Here is a 21,022-nt window from a genome sequence, read left to right on the forward strand (position 1 = left end):
CCTACTAGTATATGTAAGAAATTAAAAAGGTTTTATAACTAGATGTTTAAAACCGTAACACGAAATAATCCGAAAATTATCTAGGATTTGTTATTCACATAAGTTTCTTTCTCACTTATATTTTATTTAAAAATCTTCAATTGATTTGAAAATGCATTCACTGCAACAGTTACATAGATATTTTCAATGCATTAATCCATTAAAATTTGATTGCTGCGCATAATAAAAATATGCGAATTAATGACAACTATGTATACACTGCCTCATCTACGTATATAATTGAAAATTTTCTTTACTTTAAAAATACATTTTACAGATCTTATGTCTCACAGACAATTTATTTTGTTAATCCAAAATTCGTTTCAAACTGATTTCGTTAGAATGCATGGTGGTCGCCTACTCTTTCTATCAAAGTACTTGTTTAGACACCGACTCGACAACTATTGATCATAAAAGACGTAAACAATAAAAGTAAAAGTTCCGAACAAATATATCAATCGCGAATTAAAAATACCCTGTACAATTCTCTTAAACATGTTAAAATAATAATTTGAGAAATTTTATTTGGCGATTATGCATCAAAATAATACTATTTGGTACAGAGGTTTACTATGCATTTAGTATACGAAACTTAATATCCGTAGAAGCGAACATTTTTAGTATAAATGTAGTAAATGTTCTAGCACAAGATAAGTTATAATGTTATAAAGTCGAATGCCCTATTTGTTCATTTGCACTGGGTATAAGATTTGATTAGTTTTGTTTTTTTCTGATGGGGAATTTCCCAAATCAGGTCTAAGTGCTGGCTTACATCGTATGAAGAAAGCTGTCAAGTATGTTTAAGCCGTGGCAAGAAATACTCGTGGTGTGGAAGTGCTTTGTCAATTTAGGCGTTGTTATTGTTTTTGGAGCCATCATATTATTTATGACACCCTTCTGTCTTCTATATACGGAATAGCGAAAGTCAACGGGACAAGATCGACACCAAAGACAACAGAAACTGAGGAGAGCTCGTTATTGTTACCGCCACACTCACAGACATCATTTCTCTTTCAATTTGAACTATTATACCATACTGTAGTCGAGGTACGACAGTCGGCATCAACAGCAGCAAGCTCGGGATAGTATAGCACAATTGTTCAATATTTATCACGATTTGAAATGTTACTCAATCGTTTAGTGGATATTATTTTACTACTTTGTTTTATAAAATCGATCCTAGCGGTACCCAAAAAGTCGGGTAAGTAAGTGAAAGTGTATCATAATGTTGCTTGTCAAGAGATTTGCTCTAAGTATAGTTTGAAGTTTTTAACTCAATATACATAGGTGAAAGCATACAAGAAAGTTGAATTGAGGCAACTTGAATATGAGACAACTAGCATCCAATTCTAATGAATATTCGCACACATACTAATAAGCATCATCTTGCTTGGTATATTAAAAATTACTTTTTCTATAAAGCACCATAAAAGATAATAAACATTGTTTACAAATCGAATATCTTTACGAAAGGTAACTGTTGTGATTTGTGAAATGGATTATCATGTCTACTCCATACTTTAAAGTTGTCCTATGCAATTAATTAAAAAAGTTGCTTAGAAGAATTGAAATTCAATTGTTGTAGTATTGATTTGTTTATAGTTCGACAATTTGGAGGATCAAACATTAACAATGGCTTCGGATCGGATATACCAAACACAGGACTAGGACAGCGCTTTGGATATCCAGCACCATTAGGCTGTCCATTATGTGACTCCTCTGTTTACAGCTATTGCTCACACAAGATGATACATGATGCGTGCTGCTGTGATTTCTCAGGTAATTATTTCTATCTTCTGTTCTGAAATGCATATATAAAATATGATAAATACGTAATAGGATATTTCAAAATATTACTGACTGATCTACTAAAATATAATTTAATGATAAACGACATGTGAGAATAAAGTAGAATTTATAAATTGCTGACTCCTTAGCAGCATCCTCATATCAGTCAGTAGGCATCCTATATCTGTCTGTTTTATATTCAGGCATATTTTTTCATACTTCTTGAATTTTCTGTTCTTCTCACAAATTAATAAACAATTTGAATTAAATTACTTATTTTGATTTTACAGCATCCCCGCAGCTACGTCCGCCTCAATGTGCATATTATGACTGCTCGCTCTTGTATGCCAAATCCTGCTATGAACATGCGCTTATTAAAAACTGTTGCTGCAACAATCCTTACTAAAAATTATCACTAACTAATACTAATTTAAGCTCTTGCCTCAATTATTATTATTACTAGCTAGCATGACCCTCTTCATCGTCCGAGTTGCACTTCGATATAAATATTTATATTCTAATTAAGTTTTTTTTTTGTTTTTTTCATTAAGACATCTACAAATTTTTAAAGCTACTAATATTTAATAAAATAAAAAGAAAATCCAAACAATACAAATTTATTATTGTTACTAAAATTAATACCATTATGTGCTATTACGGCAATGAAGACGACGATTTAGATTGCTATAGCCTGAAAGTATGCTACAAAGAATTATTTGTAGCACGCTGGACTTTGTGGAATCAATGACAACTAAAATATTAATAGAGTCAGGCAATAAATTATTTTATATATTTTAATGTTTGCGGATACCCCGACTACTGATTGAGCTTTTGCTTAGTGATGTAACTGAGTGTGACATCACTTCGAAGTAATTCAACGAAAGCTCAATGGCGAGAATCGATGGCTGTGAGTTTGGCGAGTGGCTGCCTCCTCAATGAGTCTTTTTAGGTGATCGTCAAAGTGCACGATTATCATGAGTCATTATGGGTTTCTTTTAAAAGTCTATGCATGTTTAAAAAAAGACAGTGAGAGTGGATTACACGATAACACACATTTTACGAAGGTGAAGACTAAATATGAATATAAATAATGCATCTATAAATGATGTGATTAATATATGTATATTTATGTGTATTTAAAACTATATGGGACTCAATTATTTTAAACGATCAATTCGGTAGATTCCAGAGGAAAAAGGACAAATTCAAAAGAAGAAAATTTTCTATCTTAAAAATATACTGTAAAAATGCATAACACATGTAATATAATTATTTATTTTATTATTATAAGAAGAAATTCAGTTAAATTCATTGGACAAATTCTGTGAAATATATTATATATGAGGTATATACCGTTTTAGCACGATATATTACAAAGTTAGTTTAGTTATAATCGACACCTTCCGTAGTCGATTGCACTTGAAAGACATTAAAAGGGGGCAGTGACTCAGTAGTACTTCCAGTTCCTTCCGTTGTTACCTTTTCCGTTGTGGGCGGGGATGTGCTGGGCTTTTGAGTAATCGGTTTACGTGTTGTGGTGCTGGGAGTAGTTGGTTTTAAGGTGGTTGGCTTTTGTGTACTTGGCTTCCTGGTTGTGGTGCTCGGCTCAGTTGGCTTCAGAGTGGTTGACTTCCTGGTTGTGGAACTCGGCTCTGTTGGCTTCAATGTGGTCGGTTTTCGAGTGCTTGGCCACCACGATGTGGTGCTTGGCTCAGTTGGTTTCGAAGTGGTTGGCTTTTGTGTGATGGGTTTCAACGTTGTGGTGCTCGGCTCTGTTGGCTTCAGAGTGGTTGGCTTCCTGGTTGTGGGACTCGGCTCTGTTGGCTTCAAAGTGGTCGATTTTCGAGTGCTTGGCCACCACGATGTTGTGCTCGGCTCAGTTGGTTTCGAAGTGGTTGGCTTTTCTGTGCTGGGCTTCAATGTTGTTGTGCTACGAACAGTTGGCTTTTCTGTGCTCGGCTTGAATGTTGTGGTGCTACGAACAGTTGGTTTCGATGTGGCTGGCTTTTCTGTGCTTGGCTTCAATGTTGTGGTGCTCGGCTCAGTTGGTTTCGAAGTGGTTGGCTTTTCTGTGCTGGGCTTCAATGTTGTTGTGCTACGAACAGTTGGCTTTTCTGTGCTCGGCTTGAATGTTGTTGTGCTACGAACAGTTGGCTTCGATGTGGATGGCTTTTCTGTGCTTGGCTTCAATGTTGTGGTGCTCGTCTCTGTTGGTTTCGAAGTGGTTAGCTTCCTGGTTGTGGGACTCGGCTCTGTTGGCTTCAAAGTGGTCGATTTTCGAGTGCTTGGCCACCACGATGTTGTGCTCGGTTCAATTGTTTTCGAAGTGGTTGGCTTTTCTGTGATTGGTTTCAATGTTGTGGTGCTCGCCTCAGTTGGCTTCGATGTGGATGGCTTTTCGGTGCTTGGCTTCAATGTTGTGGTGCTAGGAACAGTTGGCTTCGATGTGGTTGGCTTTTCTGTGCTCGGCTTCAATGTTGTGGTGCTACGAACAGTTGGTTTCGATGTGGTTGGCTTTTCTGTGCTTGGCTTCAATGTTGTGGTGCTCGGCTCAGTTGGTTTCGAAGTGGTTGGCTTTTCTGTGCTGGGCTTCAATGTTGTGGTGCTCGGCTCTGTTGGTTTCGAAGTGGTTGGCTTCCTGGTTGTGGGACTCGGCTCTGTTGGCTTCAAAGTGGTCGATTTTCGAGTGCTTGGCCACCACGATGTTGTGCTCGGTTCAGTTGGTTTCGAAGTGGTTGGCTTTTCTGTGATTGGTTTCAATGTTGTGGTGCTCGCCTCAGTTGGCTTCGATGTGGATGGCTTTTCGGTGCTTGGCTTCAATGTTGTGGTGCTAGGAACAGTTGGCTTCGCTGTGGTTGGTTTTTCTGTACTTGGCTTTAATGTTGTGGTGCTGGGCACAGTTGGTTTCGAAGTGGTTGGATTTTCTGTGCTTGGCTTCAATGTTGTAGTGCTGGTCACAGTTGGCTTCGCTGTGGTTGGTTTTTCTGTACTTGGCTTCAATGTTGTGGTGCTGGGCACAGTTGGTTTCGAAGTGGTTGGCTTTTCTGTGCTTGGCTTCAAAGTTGTAGTGCTAGGAACAGTTGGCTTCGCTGTGGTTGGTTTTTCTGTGCTTGGCTTCAATGTTGTGGAGCTAGGAACAGTTGGCTTCGATGTGGTTGGTTTTTCTGTACTTGGCTTCAATGTTGTGGTGCTGGGCACAGTTGGTTTCGAAGTCGTTGGTTTTTCTGTACTTGGCTTCAATGTTGTGGTGCTGGGCACAGTTGGTTTCGAAGTGGTTGGCTTTTCTGTGCTTGGTTTCAATGTTGTGGTGCTAGGAACAGTTGGCTTTTCGGTGCTTGGCTTCAACGTTGTAGTGCTGGGCACAGTTGGCTTCGCTGTGGTTGGTTTTTCTGTACTTGGCTTCAATGTTGTGGTGCTGGGCACAGTTGGTTTCGAAGTGGTTGGTTTTTCTGTACTTGGCTTCAATGTTGTGGTGCTGGGCACAGTTGGCTTCTCTGTGCTTGGTTTCAATGTTGTGGTGCTAGGAACAGTTGGCTTCGATGTGGTTGGCTTTTCTGTGCTCGGCTTCAATGTTGTGGTGCTGGGAACAGTTGGCTTCGATGTGGTTGGCTTTTCTGTGCTCGGCTTCAATGTTGTGGTGCTACGAACAGTTGGCTTCGATGTGGTTGGCTTTTCTGTGCTCGGCTTTAATGTTGTGGTGCTACGAACAGTTGGTTTCGATGTGGTTGGTTTTTCTGTGCTTGGCTTCAATGTTGTGGTGCTCGCCTCAGTTGGTTTCGATGTGGATGGCTTTTTGGTGCTTGGCTTCAATGTTGTGGTGCTAGGAACAGTTGGCTTCGATGTGGTTGGCTTTTCTGTGCTCGGCTTCAATGTTGTGGTGCTACGAACAGTTGGTTTCGATGTGGTTGGCCTTTCTGTGATTGGTTTCAATGTTGTGGTGCTTGGTTTAGTAGGTTGAGTGTGTGGAGGCTGTGTTGGTTGGGTCGGTTGAGTTGGCTGCGTTGGTTGAGTGTGTGGAGGCTGTGTTGGTTGGGTCGGTTGAGTTGGCTGCGTCGGTTGAGTGTGTGGAGGCTGTGTTGGTTGGGTCGGTTGAGTCGGTTGAGTTGGTTGCGTCGGTTGAGTGTGTGGAGGTTGTGTTGGTTGGGTCGGTTGAGTTGGCTGCGTTGGTTGAGTGTGTGGAGGCTGTGTTGGTTGGGTCGGTTGAGTTGGCTGCGTCGGTTGAGTGTGTGGAGGCTGTGTTGGTTGGGTCGGTTGAGTTGGTTGCGTCGGTTGAGTGTGTGGAGGTTGTGTTGGTTGGGTCGGTTGAGTTGGCTGCGTTGGTTGAGTGTGTGGAGGCTGTGTTGGTTGGGTCGGTTGAGTTGGCTGCGTCGGTTGAGTGTGTGGAGGCTGTGTTGGTTGGGTCGGTTGAGTTGGTTGCGTCGGTTGAGTGTGTGGAGGTTGTGTTGGTTGGGTCGGTTGAGTTGGCTGCGTTGGTTGAGTGTGTGGAGGCTTTTCTGTGCTTGGTTTCAATGTTGTGGTGCTGGGCACAGTTGGCTTCGAAGTGGTTGGCTTTTCTGTGCTTGGTTTCAATGTTGTGGTGCTAGGAACAGTTGACTTTTCGGTGCTTGGCTTCAACGTTGTAGTGCTAGGAACAGTTGGCTTCGCTGTGGTTGGTTTTTCTGTACTTGGCTTCAATGTTGTGGTGCTGGGCACAGTTGGTTTCGAAGTCGTTGGTTTTTCGGTGCTTGGCTTTAACGTTGTAGTGCTAGGAACAGTTGGCTTCGCTGTGGTTGGTTTTTCTGTACTTGGCTTCAATGTTGTGGTGCTGGGCACAGTTGGTTTCGAAGTCGTTGGTTTTTCTGTACTTGGCTTCAATGTTGTGGTGCTGGGCACAGTTGGTTTCGAAGTGGTTGGCTTTTCGGTGCTTGGCTTCAACGTTGTAGTGCTAGGAACAGTTGGCTTCGCTGTGGTTGGCTTTTCTGTACTTGGCTTCAATGTTGTGGTGCTGGGCACAGTTGGTTTCGAAGTGGTTGGCTTTTCTGTACTTGGCTTCAATGGTGTGGTGCTGGGCACAGTTGGTTTCGAAGTGGTTGGCTTTTCTGTGCTTGGCTTCAATGTTGTGGTGCTGGGCACAGTTGGTTTCGAAGTGGTTGGCTTTTCTGTGCTTGGTTTCAATGTTGTAGTGCTAGGAACAGTTGGCTTTTCTGTACTTGGCTTCAATGTTGTGGTGCTGGGCACAGTTGGTTTCGAAGTGGTTGGCTTTTCTGTGCTTGGTTTCAATGTTGTGGTGCTAGGAACAGTTGGCTTTTCGGTGCTTGGCTTCAACGTTGTAGTGCTGGGCACAGTTGGCTTCGCTGTGGTTGGTTTTTCTGTACTTGGCTTTCAATGTTGTGGTGCTGGGCACAGTTGGTTTCGAAGTGGTTGGTTTTTCTCGTGTACTTGGCTTCAATGTTGTGGTGCTGGGCACAGTTGGCTTCTCTGTGCTTGGTTCAATGTTGTGTGCTAGGAACAGTTGGCTTCGATGTGGTTGGCTTTTCTGTGCTCGGCTTCAATGTTGTGGTGCTGGGAACAGTTGGCTTCGATTGTGGTTGGCTTTTCTGTGCTCGGCTTCAATGTTGTGGTGCTACGAACAGTTGGCTTCGATGTGGTTGGCTTTTCTGTGCTCGGCTTCAATGTTGTGGTGCTGGGCACAGTTGGTTTCGATGTGGTTGGTTTTTCTGTGCTTGGCTTCAATGTTGTGTTGGTGCTCGGCACAGTTGGTTTCGATGTGGATGGCTTTTTGTGCTTGGCTTCAATGTTGTGGTGCTAGGAACAGTTGGCTTCGATGTGGTTGGCTTTTCTGTGCTTGGCTTCAATGTTGTGGTGCTACGAACAGTTGGTTTCGATGTGGTTGGCCTTTTCTGTGATTGGTTTCAATGTTGTGGTGCTTGGTGTAGGTTGAGTTAGAGTCGTAAGTCGTTCAATAGTTGTGGTTGTTGGTTTTCTCGGTGAGTTGGCTTCAATGTTTGAGTGCACAGTTGGTTTCGAAGTGGTGGGTCGGTTGAGTTGGCTGCGTCGGTTGAGTGTTGTGAGGCTGTGTGGCTTGCTTGGGTCGGTTGTTGTGTCGCTTCACAGTTGGCTTTGAAGTGTTGCTTTTTCTGAGCTTGGCTTCAATGTTGTGGTGCTGGGCACAGTTGGTTCGAAGTTTGGTTGGTTTCTCTGTACTTGGCTTGTGTGGAGGCTGTGTTGGTGCTGGGAACAGTTGGCTTCGCTGTGGTTGGTTTTTCTGTGCTTGGCTTCAATGTGTGGTGCTGGGCACAGGCGAAGTGGTTGGTGTTCTGTTATGGCTTGGGTCGGTTGAGTTGGTTTTCTGTGCTTGGCTTTCAATGTTGTGGTGCTAGGGCACAGTTGGTTTCGAAGTGTGGTGGAGGCTTTTTTCTGTGCTTGGTTTTCAACTGTGTGGTGCTGGGCACAGTTGGCTTCGAAGTGGTTGGGCTTTTCTGTGCTTGGTTTCAATGTTGTGTGGCTTCAACGTTGTGGTGCTGGAACATTGGCTTCGAAGTGGTTGGCTTTTCTGTACTTGCTTTCAATGTTGTGGTGCTGGCACAGTTGGCTTTTCGAAGTCGTTGGTTTTTCGGTGGCTTGTTGTTGTAGTGCTAGGAACAGTTGGCTTCGCTGTGGTTGGTTTTTCTGTACTTGGCTTCAATGTTGTGGTGCTGGGCACAGTTGGCTTCGAAGTCGTTGGTTTTTCTGTACTTGGCTTCAATGTTGTGGTGCTGGGCACAGTTGGTTTCGAAGTGGTTGGCTTTTGCTTCAACGTTGTAGTGCTAGGAACAGTTGGCTTCGCTGTGGTTGGCTTTTCTGTACTTGGCTTCAATGTTGTGGTGGCACAGCTGGGCACAGTGGTGGTTTTTCTGTACTTGGCTTCAAGTTGTTGGTGCTGGGCACAGTTGGTTTCAGTGGTGGCTTTCTCTGTGGCTTCAATGTTGTGGTGCTGGGCACAGTTGGTTTCGAAGTGGTTGGCTTTTCTGTGCTGTTGTAGTGCTAGGAACTTCGAAAGTTTAGGCTTCAAAGTTGTTGTGCTGGGTACAGTTTCGAAGTCGTTGGTTTTTCTGTACTTGGCTTGTGCTAGGCACAGTTGGCTTCAATGTTGTGGTGCTTGGCTTCACAGTAGGCACAGTTGGCTTCGCTGTGGTTGGTTTTTCTGTGCTAGAACAGTGGTTTGTTGTTGGTTTTTCTGTGCTTGGCTTCAATGTTGTGGAGCTAGGAACAGTTGGCTTCGATGTGGTTGGTTTTTCTGTACTTGGCTTCAATGTTGTGGTGCTGGGAACAGTTGGTTTCGAAGTGGTAGGCTTTTCTGTGCTTGGCTTTCAATGTTGTGGTGCTGGGCAGTTGGCTTCGAAGTGGGCTTTTCTGTACTTGGCTTCAATGTTGTGAGCTAGGAACAGTTGGCTTCGATGTGGTTGGTTTTTCTGTACTTGGCTTCAATGTTGTGGTGCTGGGCACAGTTGGTTTCGAAGTGGTTGGCTTTTCTGTACTTGGCTTCAATGTTGTGGTGCTGGGCACAGCTTCGAAGTGGTTGGCTTTTCTGTGCTTGGGTTTCAATGTTGTGGTGCTAGGAACAGTTGGCTTTTCGGTGCTTGGCTTCAACGTTGTAGTGCTAGAACAGTTGGCTTCGCTGTACTTGGCTTTAATGTTGTGGTGCTGGGCACAGTCGAAGTGGTTGGATTTTCTGTGCTTGGCTTCAATGTTGTAGTGCTGGTCACAGTTGGCTTCGCTGTGGTTGGTTTTTCTGTACTTGGCTTCAATGTTGTGGTGCTGGGCACAGTTGGTTTCGAAGTGGTTGGCTTTTCTGTGCTTGGCTTCAAAGTTGTGGTGCTGGGAACAGTTGGCTTCGCTGTGGTTGGTTTTTCTGTGCTTGGCTTCAATGTTGTGGAGCTAGGAACAGTTGGCTTCGATGTGGTTGGTTTTTCTGTACTTGGCTTCAATGTTGTGGTGCTGGGCACAGTTGGTTTCGAAGTGGTTGGCTTTCCTGTACTTGGCTTCAATGTTGTGGTGCTGGGCACAGTTTGGCTTCGAAGTGGTTGGCTTTTCTGTGCTTGGTTTCAATGTTGTGGTGCTAGGAACACAGTTTTTGCTTTTCGGTGCTTGGCTTCAACGTTGTAGTGCTAGGCACAGTTGGCTTCGCTGTGGTTGGGCTTTTCTGTACTTGGCTTCAATGTTGTGGTGCTGGGCACAGTTGGCTTCGAAGTGGTTGGCTTTTCTGTGCTTGGCTTCAATGTTGTGGTGCTAGGCACAGTTGGCTTCTCTGTGGTTGGTTTTTCTGTACTTTTCAATGTTGTGGTGCTGGGCACAGTTGGTTTCGTGCTGTGCTTCAATGTTGTAGTGCTAGGCACATTTGGCTTCGATGTGGTTGGTTTTTCTGTACTTGGCTTCAAAGTTGTGGTGCTGGGCACAGTTGGTTTCGAAGTGGTTGGCTTTTCTGTACTTGGCTTCAATGTTGTGGTGCTGGGCACAGTTGGTTTCGAAGTCGTTGGTTTTTCTGTACTTGGCTTCAATGTTGTGGTGCTGGGCACAGTTGGTTTCGAAGTAGTTGGCTTTTCTGTGCTTGGCTTCAAAGTTGTAGTGCTAGGAACTGTTGGCTTCGCTGTTGTTGGTTTTTCTGTGCTTGGCTTCAATGTTGTGGAGCTAGGAACAGTTGGTTTCGAAGTCGTTGGTTTTTCTGTACTTGGCTTCAATGTTGTGGTGCTGGGCACAGTTGTTTCGAAGTGTTGGCTTTTTCTGTGCTTGGTTCAATGTTGTGGTGCTGGGACAGTTGGCTGGGCTTTCTGTGCTTGGCTTCAATGTTGTGGTGCTGGGCACAGTTGGTTTCGAAGTGGTTGGCTTTTCTGTGCAGTTGGGCTTCAATGTTGTGGTGCTCGCAAGTGGTTGGCTTTTCTGTGCTTGGCTTCAATGTTGTGGTGCTGGGCACAGTTGGCTTCGAAGTGGCTTGGCTTTTCTGTGTACTGGCTTCAATGTTGTGGTGCTAGGAACAGTTGGTTTCGAAAGTGGTTGGTTTTTCTGTACTTGGCTTCAATGTTGTGGTGCTGGGCACAGTTGGTTTCGAAGTGGTTGGCTTTTTCTGTACTTGGCTTCAATGTTGTGGTGCTGGGCACAGTTGGTTTCGAAGTGGTTGGTTTTTCTGTGCTTGGCTTCAATGTTGTGGTGCTAGAAACAGTTGTGCTTATGTTGTAGTGCTAGAACAGTTGGCTTCGCTGTGGTTGGTTTTTCTGTACTTGGCTTCAATGTTGTGGTGCTGCACTCGAAGTCGTTGGTTTTTCTGTACAGTTGGCTCGAAGCTAGGAACAGTTGGTTGGCTTGGTTTTTCTGTACTTGGCTTCAATGTTGTGGTGCTGGGCACAGTTGGTTTCGAAGTGGTTGGCTTTTCTGTGCTTGGCTTCAATGTTGTGGTGCTAGGCACAGTTGGTTTCGAAGTGGTTGGCTTTTCTGTGCTTGGCTTCAATGTTGTGGTGCTGGGCACAGTTGGTTTCGAAGTGGTTGGCTTTTCTGTAGTTGGCTTCAATGTTGTGGTGCTGGGCACAGTTGGTTTCGAAGTGGTTGGCTTTTCTGTAGTTGGCTTCAATGTTGTGGTGCTGGGCACAGTTGGTTTCGAAGTGGTTGGCTTTTCTGTACTTGGCTTCAATGTAGTGGTGCTGGGCACAGTTGGTTTCGAAGTGGTTGGCTTTTCTGTGCTTGGCTTCAAAGTTGTAGTGCTAGGAACAGTTGGCTTCGCTGTGGTTGGTTTTTCTGTACTTGGCTTCAAAGTTGTGGTGCTGGGCACAGTTGGTTTCGAAGTCGTTGGTTTTTCTGTACTTGGCTTCAAGTGTGGTGCTGGAACACAGTTGGTTTCGAAGTGGTTGCTTTTCTGTGCTTGGCTTCAATGTGTAGTGCTAGGAACAGTGCTGGGCTGTGGTGGTTTTCTGTACTTGGCTTCAATGTTGTGGAGCTAGGGAACAGTTGGTTTCGAAGTCGTTGGTTTTTCTGTACTTGGCTTCAATGTTGTGGTGCTGGCACAGTTGGCTTCGAAGTGGTTGGCTTTTCTGTGCTTGGTTTCAATGTTGTGGTGTCTAGGGGAACAGTTGGCTTTTCGGTGCTTGGCTTCAATGTTGTAGTGCTAGGAACAGTTGCTTCGCTGTGGTTGGTTTTTCTGTACTTGGCTTCAATGTTGTGGTGCTGGCACAGTTGGTTTCGAAGTGGTTGGCTTTTCTGTACTTGGCTTCAATGTTGTGGTGCTGGGCACAGTTGGTTTCGAAGTGGTTGGCTTTTCTGTGCTTGGCTTCAATGTTGTGGTGCTGGGCACAGTTGGTTTCGAAGTGGTTGGATTTTCTGTGCTTGGCTTCAATGTTGTGGTGCTAGGAACAGTTGGCTTTTGGGTGCTTGGCTTCAATGTTGTAGTGCTAGGAACAGTTGGCTTCGCTGTGGTTGGTTTTTCTGTACTTGGCTTCAATGTTGTGGTGCTGGGCACAGTTGGTTTCGAAGTGGTTGGTTTTTCTGTACTTGGCTTCAAATGTTGGGCACAGTTGGTTTCGAAGTGGTGGCTTTTCTGTACTTGGCTTCAATGTTGTGGTGCTTGGCACAGTTGGTTTCGAAGTCGTGTGGTTTTTCTGTACTTGGCTTCAATGTTGTGGTGCTGGGCACAGTTGGCTTCGAAGTGGTTGGCTTTTCTGTGCTTGGTTTCAATGTTGTGGTGCTAGGAACAGTTGGCTTTTCGGTGCTTGGCTTCAATGTTGTAGTGCTAGGAACAGTTGGCTTCGCTGTGGTTGGTTTTTCTGTACTTGGCTTCAATGTTGTGGTGCTGGGCACAGTTTGGTTTTAGAAGTGGTTGGCTTTTCTGTACTTGGCTTCAATGTTGTGGTGCTGGGCACAGTTGGTTTCGAAGTGGTTGGCTTTTCTGTGCTTGGCTTCAATGTTGTGGTGCTGGGCACAGTTGGTTTCGAAGTGGTTGGCTTTTCTGTGCTTGGCTTCAATGTTGTGGTGCTAGGAAACAGTTGGCTTTTTACGCTGGTGGCTTCAATGTTGGTGCTAGGAACAGTTGGCTTCGCTGTGGTTGGTTTTTCTGTGCTTGGTTTCAATGTTGTGGAGCTAGGAACTGTTGGCTTCGAAGTCGTTGGTTTTTCTGTACTTGGCTTCAATGTTGTGGTGCTGGGCACAGTTGGTTTCGAAGTGGTTGGCTTTTCTGTGCTTGGCTTCAAAGTTGTAGTGCTAGGAACAGTTGGCTTCGCTGTGGTTGGTTTTTCTGTGCTTGGCTCAATGTTGTGGTGCTAGGAACTGTTGGCTTCGATGTGGTTGGTTTTTTCTGTACTTGGCTTCAATGTTGTAGTGCTAGGGCACAGTTGGTTTCGAAGTGGTTGGTTTTTCTGTACTTGGCTTCAATGTTGTGGTGCTGGGCACAGTTGGTTTCGAAGTCGTTGGCTTTTCTGTACTTGGCTTCAAAGTTGTGGTGCTGGGCACAGTTGGTTTCGAAGTGGTTGGCTTTTCTGTACTTGGCTTTAATGTTGTGGTGCTGGGCACAGTTGGTTTCGAAGTCGTTGGTTTTTCTGTACTTGGCTTCAATGTTGTGGTGCTAAACACAGTTGGTTTCGAAGTGGTTGGTTTTTCTGTGCTTGGCTTCAAAGTTGTAGTGCTAGGAACAGTTGGCTTCGCTGTGGTTGGTTTTTCTGTGCTTGGCTTCAATGTTGTGGAGCTAGGAACTGTTGGCTTCGATGTGGTTGGCTTTTCTGTACTTGGCTTCAATGTTGTGGTGCTGGGCACAGTTGGTTTCGAAGTCGCTCGTTGGTTTTTTCTGTACTTGGCTTCAATGTTGTGGTGCTGGGCACAGTTGGCTTCGAAGTGGTTGGCTTTTTCTGTGCTTGGTTTCAATGTTGTGGTGCTAGGAACAGTTGGCTTTTTCGGTGCTTGGCTTCAATGTTGTAGTGCTAGGAACAGTTGGCTTCGCTGTGGTTGGTTTTTCTGTACTTGGCTTCAATGTTGTGGTGCTGGGCACAGTTGGTTTCGAAGTGGTTGGTTTTTCAGTACTTGGCTTCAAAGTTGTGGTGCTGGGCACAGTTGGTTTCGAAGTGGTTGGCTTTTCTGTACTTGGCTTTAATGTAGTTGTGCTGGGGCACAGTTGGTTTCGAAGTCGTTGGTTTTTCTGTACTTGGCTTCAATGTTGTGGTGCTGGACACAGTTGGTTTCGAAGTGGTTGGCTTTTCTGTGCTTGGCTTCAAAGTTGTAGTGCTAGGAACAGTTGGCTTCGCTGTGGTTGGTTTTTCTGTACTTGGCTTCAATGTTGTGGAGCTAGGAACTGTTGGCTTCGATGTGGTTGGCTTTTCTGTACTTGGCTTCAATGTTGTGGTGCTGGGCACAGTTGGTTTCGAAGTGGTTGGCTTTTCTGTAGTTGGCTTCAATGTTGTGGTGCTGGGCACAGTTGGTTTCGAAGTGGTTGGCTTTTCTGTGCTTGGCTTCAATGTTGTGGTGCTGGGCACAGTTGGTTTCGAAGTGGTAGGCTTTTCTGTGCTTGGCTTCAATGTTGTGGTGCTAGGCAACAGTTGGCTTTTGGTTGGTTTCTGTACTTGGCTTCAATGTTGTAGTGCTGGGAACAGTTGGCTTTCGCTGTGGTTGGTTTTTCTGTACTTGGCTTCAATGTGTGGTGCTGGGCACAGTTGGTTTCGAAGTGGTTGGTTTTTCTGTACTTGGCTTCAATGTTGTGGTGCTGGGCACAGTTGGTTTCGAAGTGGTTGGCTTTTCTGTACTTGGCTTCAATGTAGTGGTGCTGGGCACAGTTGGTTTCGAAGTCGTTGGTTTTTCTGTGCTTGGCTTTAAAGTTGTAGTGCTAGGAACAGTTGGCTTCGCTGTGGTTGATTTTTCTGTGCTTGGCTTCAATGTTGTGGAGCTAGGAACTGTTGGTTTCGAAGTCGTTGGTTTTTCTGTAGTTGGCTCAATCGAAGTGGTTGGCTTTTCTGTGCTTGGTTTCTGCTAGGCACAGTTGGCTTCGAAGTGGTTGGCTTTTCGGTGCTTGGGCTTCAATGTTGTAGTGCTAGAACAGTTGGCTTTCGCTGTTGGTTTTTCTGTCACTTGGCTTCAATGTTGTAGTGCTAGGCACAGTTGGCTTCGAAGTGGTTGGTTTTTCTGTACTTGGCTTCAATGTTGTGGTGCTGGCACAGTTGGTTTCGAAGTGGTTGGTTTTTTTTTCTGTACTTGGCTTCAATGTTGTGGTGCTGGGCACAGTTGGTTTCGAAGTCGTTGGTTTTTCTGTACTTGGCTTTAATGTGTGGTGCTGGGCACAGTTGGTTTCGAAGTGGTTGGTTTTTCTGTACTTGGCTTCAATGTTGTGGTGCTGGACACAGTTGGCTTCGAAGTGGTTGGTTTTCTGTGCTTGGCTTCAAAGTTGTAGTGCTAGGAACAGTTGGCTTCGCTGTGGTTGGGTTTTTCTGTACTTGTGCTTTCAACGTTGTTGTGGTGTGCTGGGAACAGTTGGCTTCGATGTGGTTGGTTTTTCTGTACTTGGCTTCAATGTTGTGGTGCTGGGCACAGTTGGCTTCGAAGTGGTTGGCTTTTCTGTACTTGGCTTCAATGTTGTGGTGCTGGGCACAGTTGGTTTCGAAGTGGTTGGCTTTTCTGTGCTTGGCTTCAATGTTGTGGTGCTAGGAACAGTTGGTTTCGGTGCTTGCTTCAATGTTGTAGTGCTAGGAACAGTTGGCTTCGCTGTGGTTGGTTTTTCTGTGCTTGGCTTCAATGTTGTGCTAGGAACTGTTGGCTCGAGGTTTTTCTGTACTGTTGGGCTTCGATGTCGTTGGTTTTTCTGTACTTGGCTTCAATGTTGTGGTGCTGGGCACAGTTGGTTTCGAAGTCGTTGGTTTTTCTGTACTTGGCTTCAATGTTGTGGTGCTGGGCACAGTTGGCTTCGAAGTGGTTGGCTTTTCTGTGCTTGGTTTCAATGTTGTGGTGCTAGGAACTGTTGGCTTCGATGTGGTGGTTTTTCTGTGCTTGGCTTCAATGTTGTGTGCTGGGAGTGCTAGGACAGTGTGGTTGGTCTGTACTTGGCTTCAATGTTGTGGTGCTGGCACAGTGGTTGGTTTTTCTGTACTTGGTTTCAATGTTGTGGTGCTTGGGCACAGTTGGCTTCGAAGTGGTTGGCTTTTTCTGTGCTGGCTTCAATGTTGTGGTGCTAGGAACAGTTGGCTTTTCGGTGCTTGGCTTCAATGTTGTAGTGCTAGGAACAGTTGGCTTCGCTGTGGTTGGTTTTTCTGTACTTGGCTTCAATGTTGTGGTGCTGGGCACAGTTGGTTTCGAAGTGGTTGGTTTTTCTGTACTTGGCTTCAAAGTTGTGGTGCTGGGCACAGTTGGTTTCGAAGTGGTTGGCTTTTCTGTACTTGGCTTTAATGTAGTGGTGCTGGGCACAGTTGGTTTCGAAGTCGTTGGTTTTTCTGTACTTGGCTTCAATGTTGTGGTGCTGGACACAGTTGGTTTCGAAGTGGTTGGTTTTTCTGTGCTTGGCTTCAAAGTTGTAGTGCTAGGAACAGTTGGCTTCGCTGTGGTTGGTTTTTCTGTGCTTGGCTTCAATGTTGTGGAGCTAGGAACTGTTGGCTTCGATGTGGTTGGCTTTTCTGTACTTGGCTTCAATGTTGTGGTGCTGGGCACAGTTGGTTTCGAAGTCGTTGGTTTTTCTGTACTTGGCTTCAATGTTGTGGTGCTGGGCACAGTTGGCTTCGAAGTGGTTGGCTTTTCTGTGCTTGGTTTCAATGTTGTGGTGCTAGGAACAGTTGGCTTTTCGGTGCTTGGCTTCAATGTTGTAGTGCTAGGAACAGTTGGCTTCGCTGTGGTTGGTTTTTCTGTGCTTGGCTTCAATGTTGTGGAGCTAGGAACTGTTGGCTTCGATGTGGTTGGTTTTTCTGTACTTGGCTTCAATGTTGTGGTGCTGGGCACAGTTGGTTTCGAAGTCGTTGGTTTTTCTGTACTTGGCTTCAATGTTGTGGTGCTGGGCACAGTTGGCTTCGAAGTGGTTGGCTTTTCTGTACTTGGCTTCAATGTTGTGGTGCTGGGCACAGTTGGTTTCGAAGTGGTTGGCTTTTCTGTACTTGGCTTCAATGTTGTGGTGCTAGGAACAGTTGGCTTTTCGGTGCTTGGCTTCAACGTTGTAGTGCTGGGTACAGTTGGCTTCGCTGTGGTTGGTTTTTCTGTACTTGGTTTCAATGTTGTGGTGCTAGGAACAGTTGGCTTTTCGGTGCTTGGCTTCAACGTTGTAGTGCTAGGAACAGTTGGCTTCGATGTGGTTGGTTTTTCTGTACTTGACTTCAATGTTGTGGTGCTGGGCACAGTTGGTTTCGAAGTGGTTGGCTTTTCCGTACTTGGCTTCAATGTTGTGGTGCTAGGAACAGTTGGCTTTTCGGTGCTTGGCTTCAACGTTGTAGTGCTAGGAACAGTTGGCTTCGATGTGGTTGGTTTTTCTGTACTTGGCTTCAATGTTGTGGTGCTGGGCACAGATGGTTTCGAAGTCGTTGGCTTTTCTGTGCTTGGCTTCACAGTTGTAGTGCTAGGAACAGTTGGCTTCGATGTGGTTGGTTTTTCTGTACTTGGCTTCAATGTTGTAGTGCTAGGAACAGTTGGCTTCGATGTGGTTGGTTTTTCTGTACTTGGCTTCAATGTTGTGGTGCTGGGCACAGATGGTTTCGAAGTGGTTGGCTTTTTCTGTGCTTGGCTTCAAAGTTGTAGTGCTAGGAACAGTTGGCTTCGCTGTGGTTGGTTTTTCTGTGCTTGGCTTCAATGTTGTGGAGCTAGGAACAGTTGGCTTCGATGTGGTTGGTTTTTCTGTACTTGGCTTCAATGTTGTGGTGCTGGGCACAGATGGTTTCGAAGTGGTTGGCTTTTCTGTGCTTGGCTTCACAGTTGTAGTGCTAGGAACAGTTGGCTTCGATGTGGTTGGTTTTTCTGTGCTTGGCTTCAATGTTGTAGTGCTAGGAACAGTTGGCTTCGATGTGGTTGGTTTTTCTGTACTTGGCTTCAATGTTGTGGTGCTGGGCACAGATGGTTTCGAAGTGGTTGGCTTTTCTGTGCTTGGCTTCAAAGTTGTAGTGCTAGGAACACTTGGCTTCGCTGTGGTTGGTTTTTCTGTGCTTGGCTTCAATGTTGTGGAGCTAGGAACAGTTGGCTTCGATGTGATTGGTTTTTCTGTACTTGGTTTCAATGTTGTAGTGCTAGGAACAGTTGGCTTTTCGGTGCTTGGCTTTAATGATGTAGTGCTAGGAACAGTTGGCTCCGCTGTGGTTGGTTTTTCTGTACTTGGCTTCAATGTTGTGGTGCTGGGCACAGTTGGTTTCGAGTGGTGCTTTCCTGTTGGCTTCAATTTTGTGTGCTTGGAACAGTTGGCTTTTCGGTGCTTGGCTTCAACGTTGTAGTGCTGGGTACAGTTGGCTTCGCTGTGGTTGGTTTTTCTGTACTTGGCTTCAATGTTGTGGTGCTGGGTACAGTTGGTTTCGAAGTGGTTGGCTTTTCTGTGCTTGGCTTCAATGGTGTGGTGCTGGGCACCGTTGGCTTCGAAGTGTTTGGCTTTTCTGTGCTTGGTTTCAATGTTGTGGTGCTAGGCACAGATGGTTTCGAAGTGGTTGGCTTTTCTGTGCTTGTCTTCAACGTTGTAGTGCTAGGAACAGTTGGCTTCGATGTGGTTGGTTTTTCTGTGCTTGGCTTCAATGTTGTGGAGCTAGGAACAGTTGGCTTCGATGTGGTTGGTTTTTCTGAACTTGGCTTCAATGTTGTGGTGCTAGGCACAGTTGGTTTCGATGTGGTTGGCTTTTTCTGTGCTTGGCTTCAATGTTGTGGAGCTAGGAACAGTTGGCTTCGATGTGGTTGGTTTTTCTGAACTTGGCTTCAATGTTGTGGTGCTGGGCACAGTTGGTTTCGAAGTGGTTGGCTTTTCCGTACTTGGCTTCAATGTTGTGGTGCTGGGCGCAGTTGGTTTCGAAGTCGTTGGTTTTTCTGTACTTGGCTTCAATGTTGTGGTGCTGGGCACAGTTGGTTTCGAAGTGGATGGCTTTTCTGTGCTTGGTTTCAATGTTGTGGTGCTGGGCACAGTTGGTTTCGAAGTCGTTGGTTTTTCTGTACTTGGCTTCAATGTTGTGGTGCTGGGCACAGTTGGCTTCTGTGTGCTTGGTTTCAATGTTGTGGTGCTAGGAACAGTTGGCTTTTCGGTGCTTGGCTTCAACGTTGTAGTGCTAGGAACAGTTGGTTTCGCTGTGGTTGGTTTTTCTGTACTTGGCTTCAATGTTGTGGTGCTGGGTACAGTTGGTTTCGAAGTGGTTGGCTTTTCTGTACTTGGCTTCAATGTTGTGGAGCTAGGAACAGTTGGCTTCGATGTGGTTGGTTTTTCTGTACTTGGCTTCAATGTTGTGGAGCTGGGCACAGTTGGCTTCGAAGTGGTTGGCTTTTCGGTGCTTGGCTTCAACGTTGTAGTGCTAGGAACAGTTGGCTTCGCTGTGGTTGGTTTTTCTGTACTTGGCTTCAATGTTGTGGTGCTGGGCACAGTTGGTTTCGAAGTGGTTGGCTTTTCTGTGCTTGGCTTCAATGTTGTGGTGCTGGGCACAGTTGGTTTCGAAGTGGTTGGCTTTTCTGTGCTTGGTTTCAATGTTGTAGTGCTAGGAACAGTTGGCTTTTCGGTGCTTGGCTTCAACGTTGTAGTGCTAGGAACAGTTGGCTTCGATGTGGTTGGTTTTTCTGTACTTGGCTTCAACGTTGTAGTGCTAGGAACAGTTGGCTTGGATGTGGTTGGTTTTTCTGTACTTGGCTTCAATGTTGTGGAGCTAGAAACAGTTGTCTTCGGAGTGGTTGGCTTTTCTGTGCTTGGTTTCAATGTTGTGGTGCTTGGAACAGTTGGCTTCGCTGTGGTTGGTTTTTCTGTACTTGGCTTCAAAGTTGTGGAGCTAGGAACAGTTGGCTTCGATGTGGTTGGTTTTTCTGTACTTGGCTTCAATGTTGTGGAGCTAGGAAGGGTTGGTTTCGAAGTGATTGGCTTTTCTGTGCTTGGCTTCAATGTTGTGGAGCTGGGAACAGTTGGCTTCGATGTAGTTGATTTTTCAGTGCTTGGCTTCAATGTTGTGGAGCTAGGAACAGTTGGCTTCGATGAAGTTGGCTTTTCTGTGCTCGACTTCGGTGTAGTTTTAACTGTAGTTTGATGTGTTGTTTGTATGGTTGTCTGATATGTGGGCTTGGGAGTCGAAGTTTGTGCCGTTGCTGTTGTGTCTCCTGGGCAGTCGTGAGGTGTGGTTGTTTTGTGCTGGCATGGTTGTTTAGTTGCAGTTGTTGTGCGGTGTTCACAATTTGGTGTGGTTGGATGATATTTACAAGGTGTGGAGGGTGGGCGAATAGTAGTTGTGTAGCTTGTCTTATTATTGCAAGGATTCCGGAAGTGCAATATAATCTCATTGTGATGATCGCCAGGTGAAATTCGAATATGTGGCCCGAAAAGTGTAAAAGTAGCGCCCGATGCGACTAACAAGCATAATATTAGCAATTTCATACTGAAACATAAATGCTCTTGGAATTGCACACACGCGAATTGTTGACCGATTCGATTGCTTTGTAGGTGAACCACTGTACGAGCAGTCTGACGACGCCCTCGATACTACTATTCAACGGCCCTAATACTTAGTATTTAAGTCGTGGTCATGATGGTGTCCCAATGGAAGGTATTACAAAAATTTGCAATATATTTTCTATAAATATATTCCCTAAGTAAATTGTCATACTACGGATGCATACGCTCTAGCAGGGCACGCACTAGTTCTTAGTAAGTTCTAGACAAACTTACATAAGACATTACTTATCGGAGCTGCGGCATACTGGCGAGCTCACAAATAGGTCGGTATGTGGATTGAGCTCATTGATGAAGGGCCAGAACAGCACGTAGATTTTCTGAATCATACTTGTATTGGCTAAATTCTCGTTGGCACGCTTCTACAATATTTTTCAAAAACGTTTTGTAATTTTAACAATTTTTATTACGCTGCTGTAGTACTTTGCAGTTAACTGAACAACTCTCATGAATAAATTGCGTGAAGTGTCACTCTCGAAATGAATGTACTACGAGTCAATTGACAAACGAAATTAAGCGTCTTGAAAATGTTAATCATATTCTGATATAGTCAAAGTGCTAGAGATATTTAGAGATAACAATTTTATCAAAGATGCAACTTGAAAGGTAAGTTTTAATCCTTATTATATTTATTTT

General features: G+C 45.0%; 2 protein-coding genes across 2 annotated transcripts; one reads left to right on the plus strand and one right to left on the minus strand.

Moving 5' to 3' along the window:
* The first annotated feature begins 940 nt into the window (after positions 1-940).
* Positions 941-2,326, plus strand: LOC117577614 (uncharacterized). Its single transcript, XM_034262464.2, has 3 exons — positions 941-1,240; positions 1,642-1,818; positions 2,118-2,326. Exons 1-3 carry the CDS (start codon positions 1,162-1,164, stop codon positions 2,231-2,233), a joined length of 372 nt encoding a protein of 123 aa, XP_034118355.1. The 5' UTR covers positions 941-1,161; the 3' UTR covers positions 2,234-2,326.
* An 816-nt stretch (positions 2,327-3,142) lies between these two features.
* On the minus strand, positions 3,143-20,359 carry LOC127565532 (mucin-2). The gene is made up of 6 exons (XM_052004392.1): positions 18,568-20,359; positions 18,431-18,478; positions 18,163-18,353; positions 15,921-17,490; positions 14,461-14,729; positions 3,143-7,182 (listed from the first exon to the last, which is right to left on the minus strand). The coding sequence occupies exons 1-6, from the start codon at positions 20,309-20,311 to the stop codon at positions 3,211-3,213; spliced, it is 7,794 nt and encodes a 2,597-aa protein (XP_051860352.1). The 5' UTR covers positions 20,312-20,359; the 3' UTR covers positions 3,143-3,210.
* Positions 20,360-21,022: the final 663 nt, after the last annotated feature.

Source organism: Drosophila albomicans, chromosome X (genome assembly GCF_009650485.2).
Source record: "Drosophila albomicans strain 15112-1751.03 chromosome X, ASM965048v2, whole genome shotgun sequence".
Lineage (NCBI taxonomy): Eukaryota > Metazoa > Arthropoda > Insecta > Diptera > Drosophilidae > Drosophila > Drosophila albomicans.

What these genes read in the sequence shown, in the direction of transcription:
- LOC117577614 (XM_034262464.2), top strand. Translation starts at nt 1,162, where the DNA reads ATGTTACTCAATCGTTTAGTGGATATTATTTTACTACTTTGTTTTATA. An exon ending in AGCGGTACCCAAAAAGTCGG is followed by an intron (nt 1,241 to 1,641) that starts GTAAGTAAGTGA and finishes ATTTGTTTATAG; the next exon opens with TTCGACAATTTGGAGGATCA. An exon ending in GTGCTGCTGTGATTTCTCAG is followed by an intron (nt 1,819 to 2,117) that starts GTAATTATTTCT and finishes TTGATTTTACAG; the next exon opens with CATCCCCGCAGCTACGTCCG.
- LOC127565532 (XM_052004392.1), bottom strand. Translation starts at nt 20,311, where the DNA reads ATGAAATTGCTAATATTATGCTTGTTAGTCGCATCGGGCGCTACTTTT. An exon ending in CAACCACATCGAAACCAACT is followed by an intron (nt 18,479 to 18,567) that starts GTGCCTAGCACC and finishes ATTGAAGCCAAG; the next exon opens with CACAGAAAAACCAACCACAT. An exon ending in CAAGCACCGAAAAGCCAACT is followed by an intron (nt 17,491 to 18,162) that starts GTTCCAAGCACA and finishes AGCCAAGCACAG; the next exon opens with AAAAAGCCAACCACTTCGAA.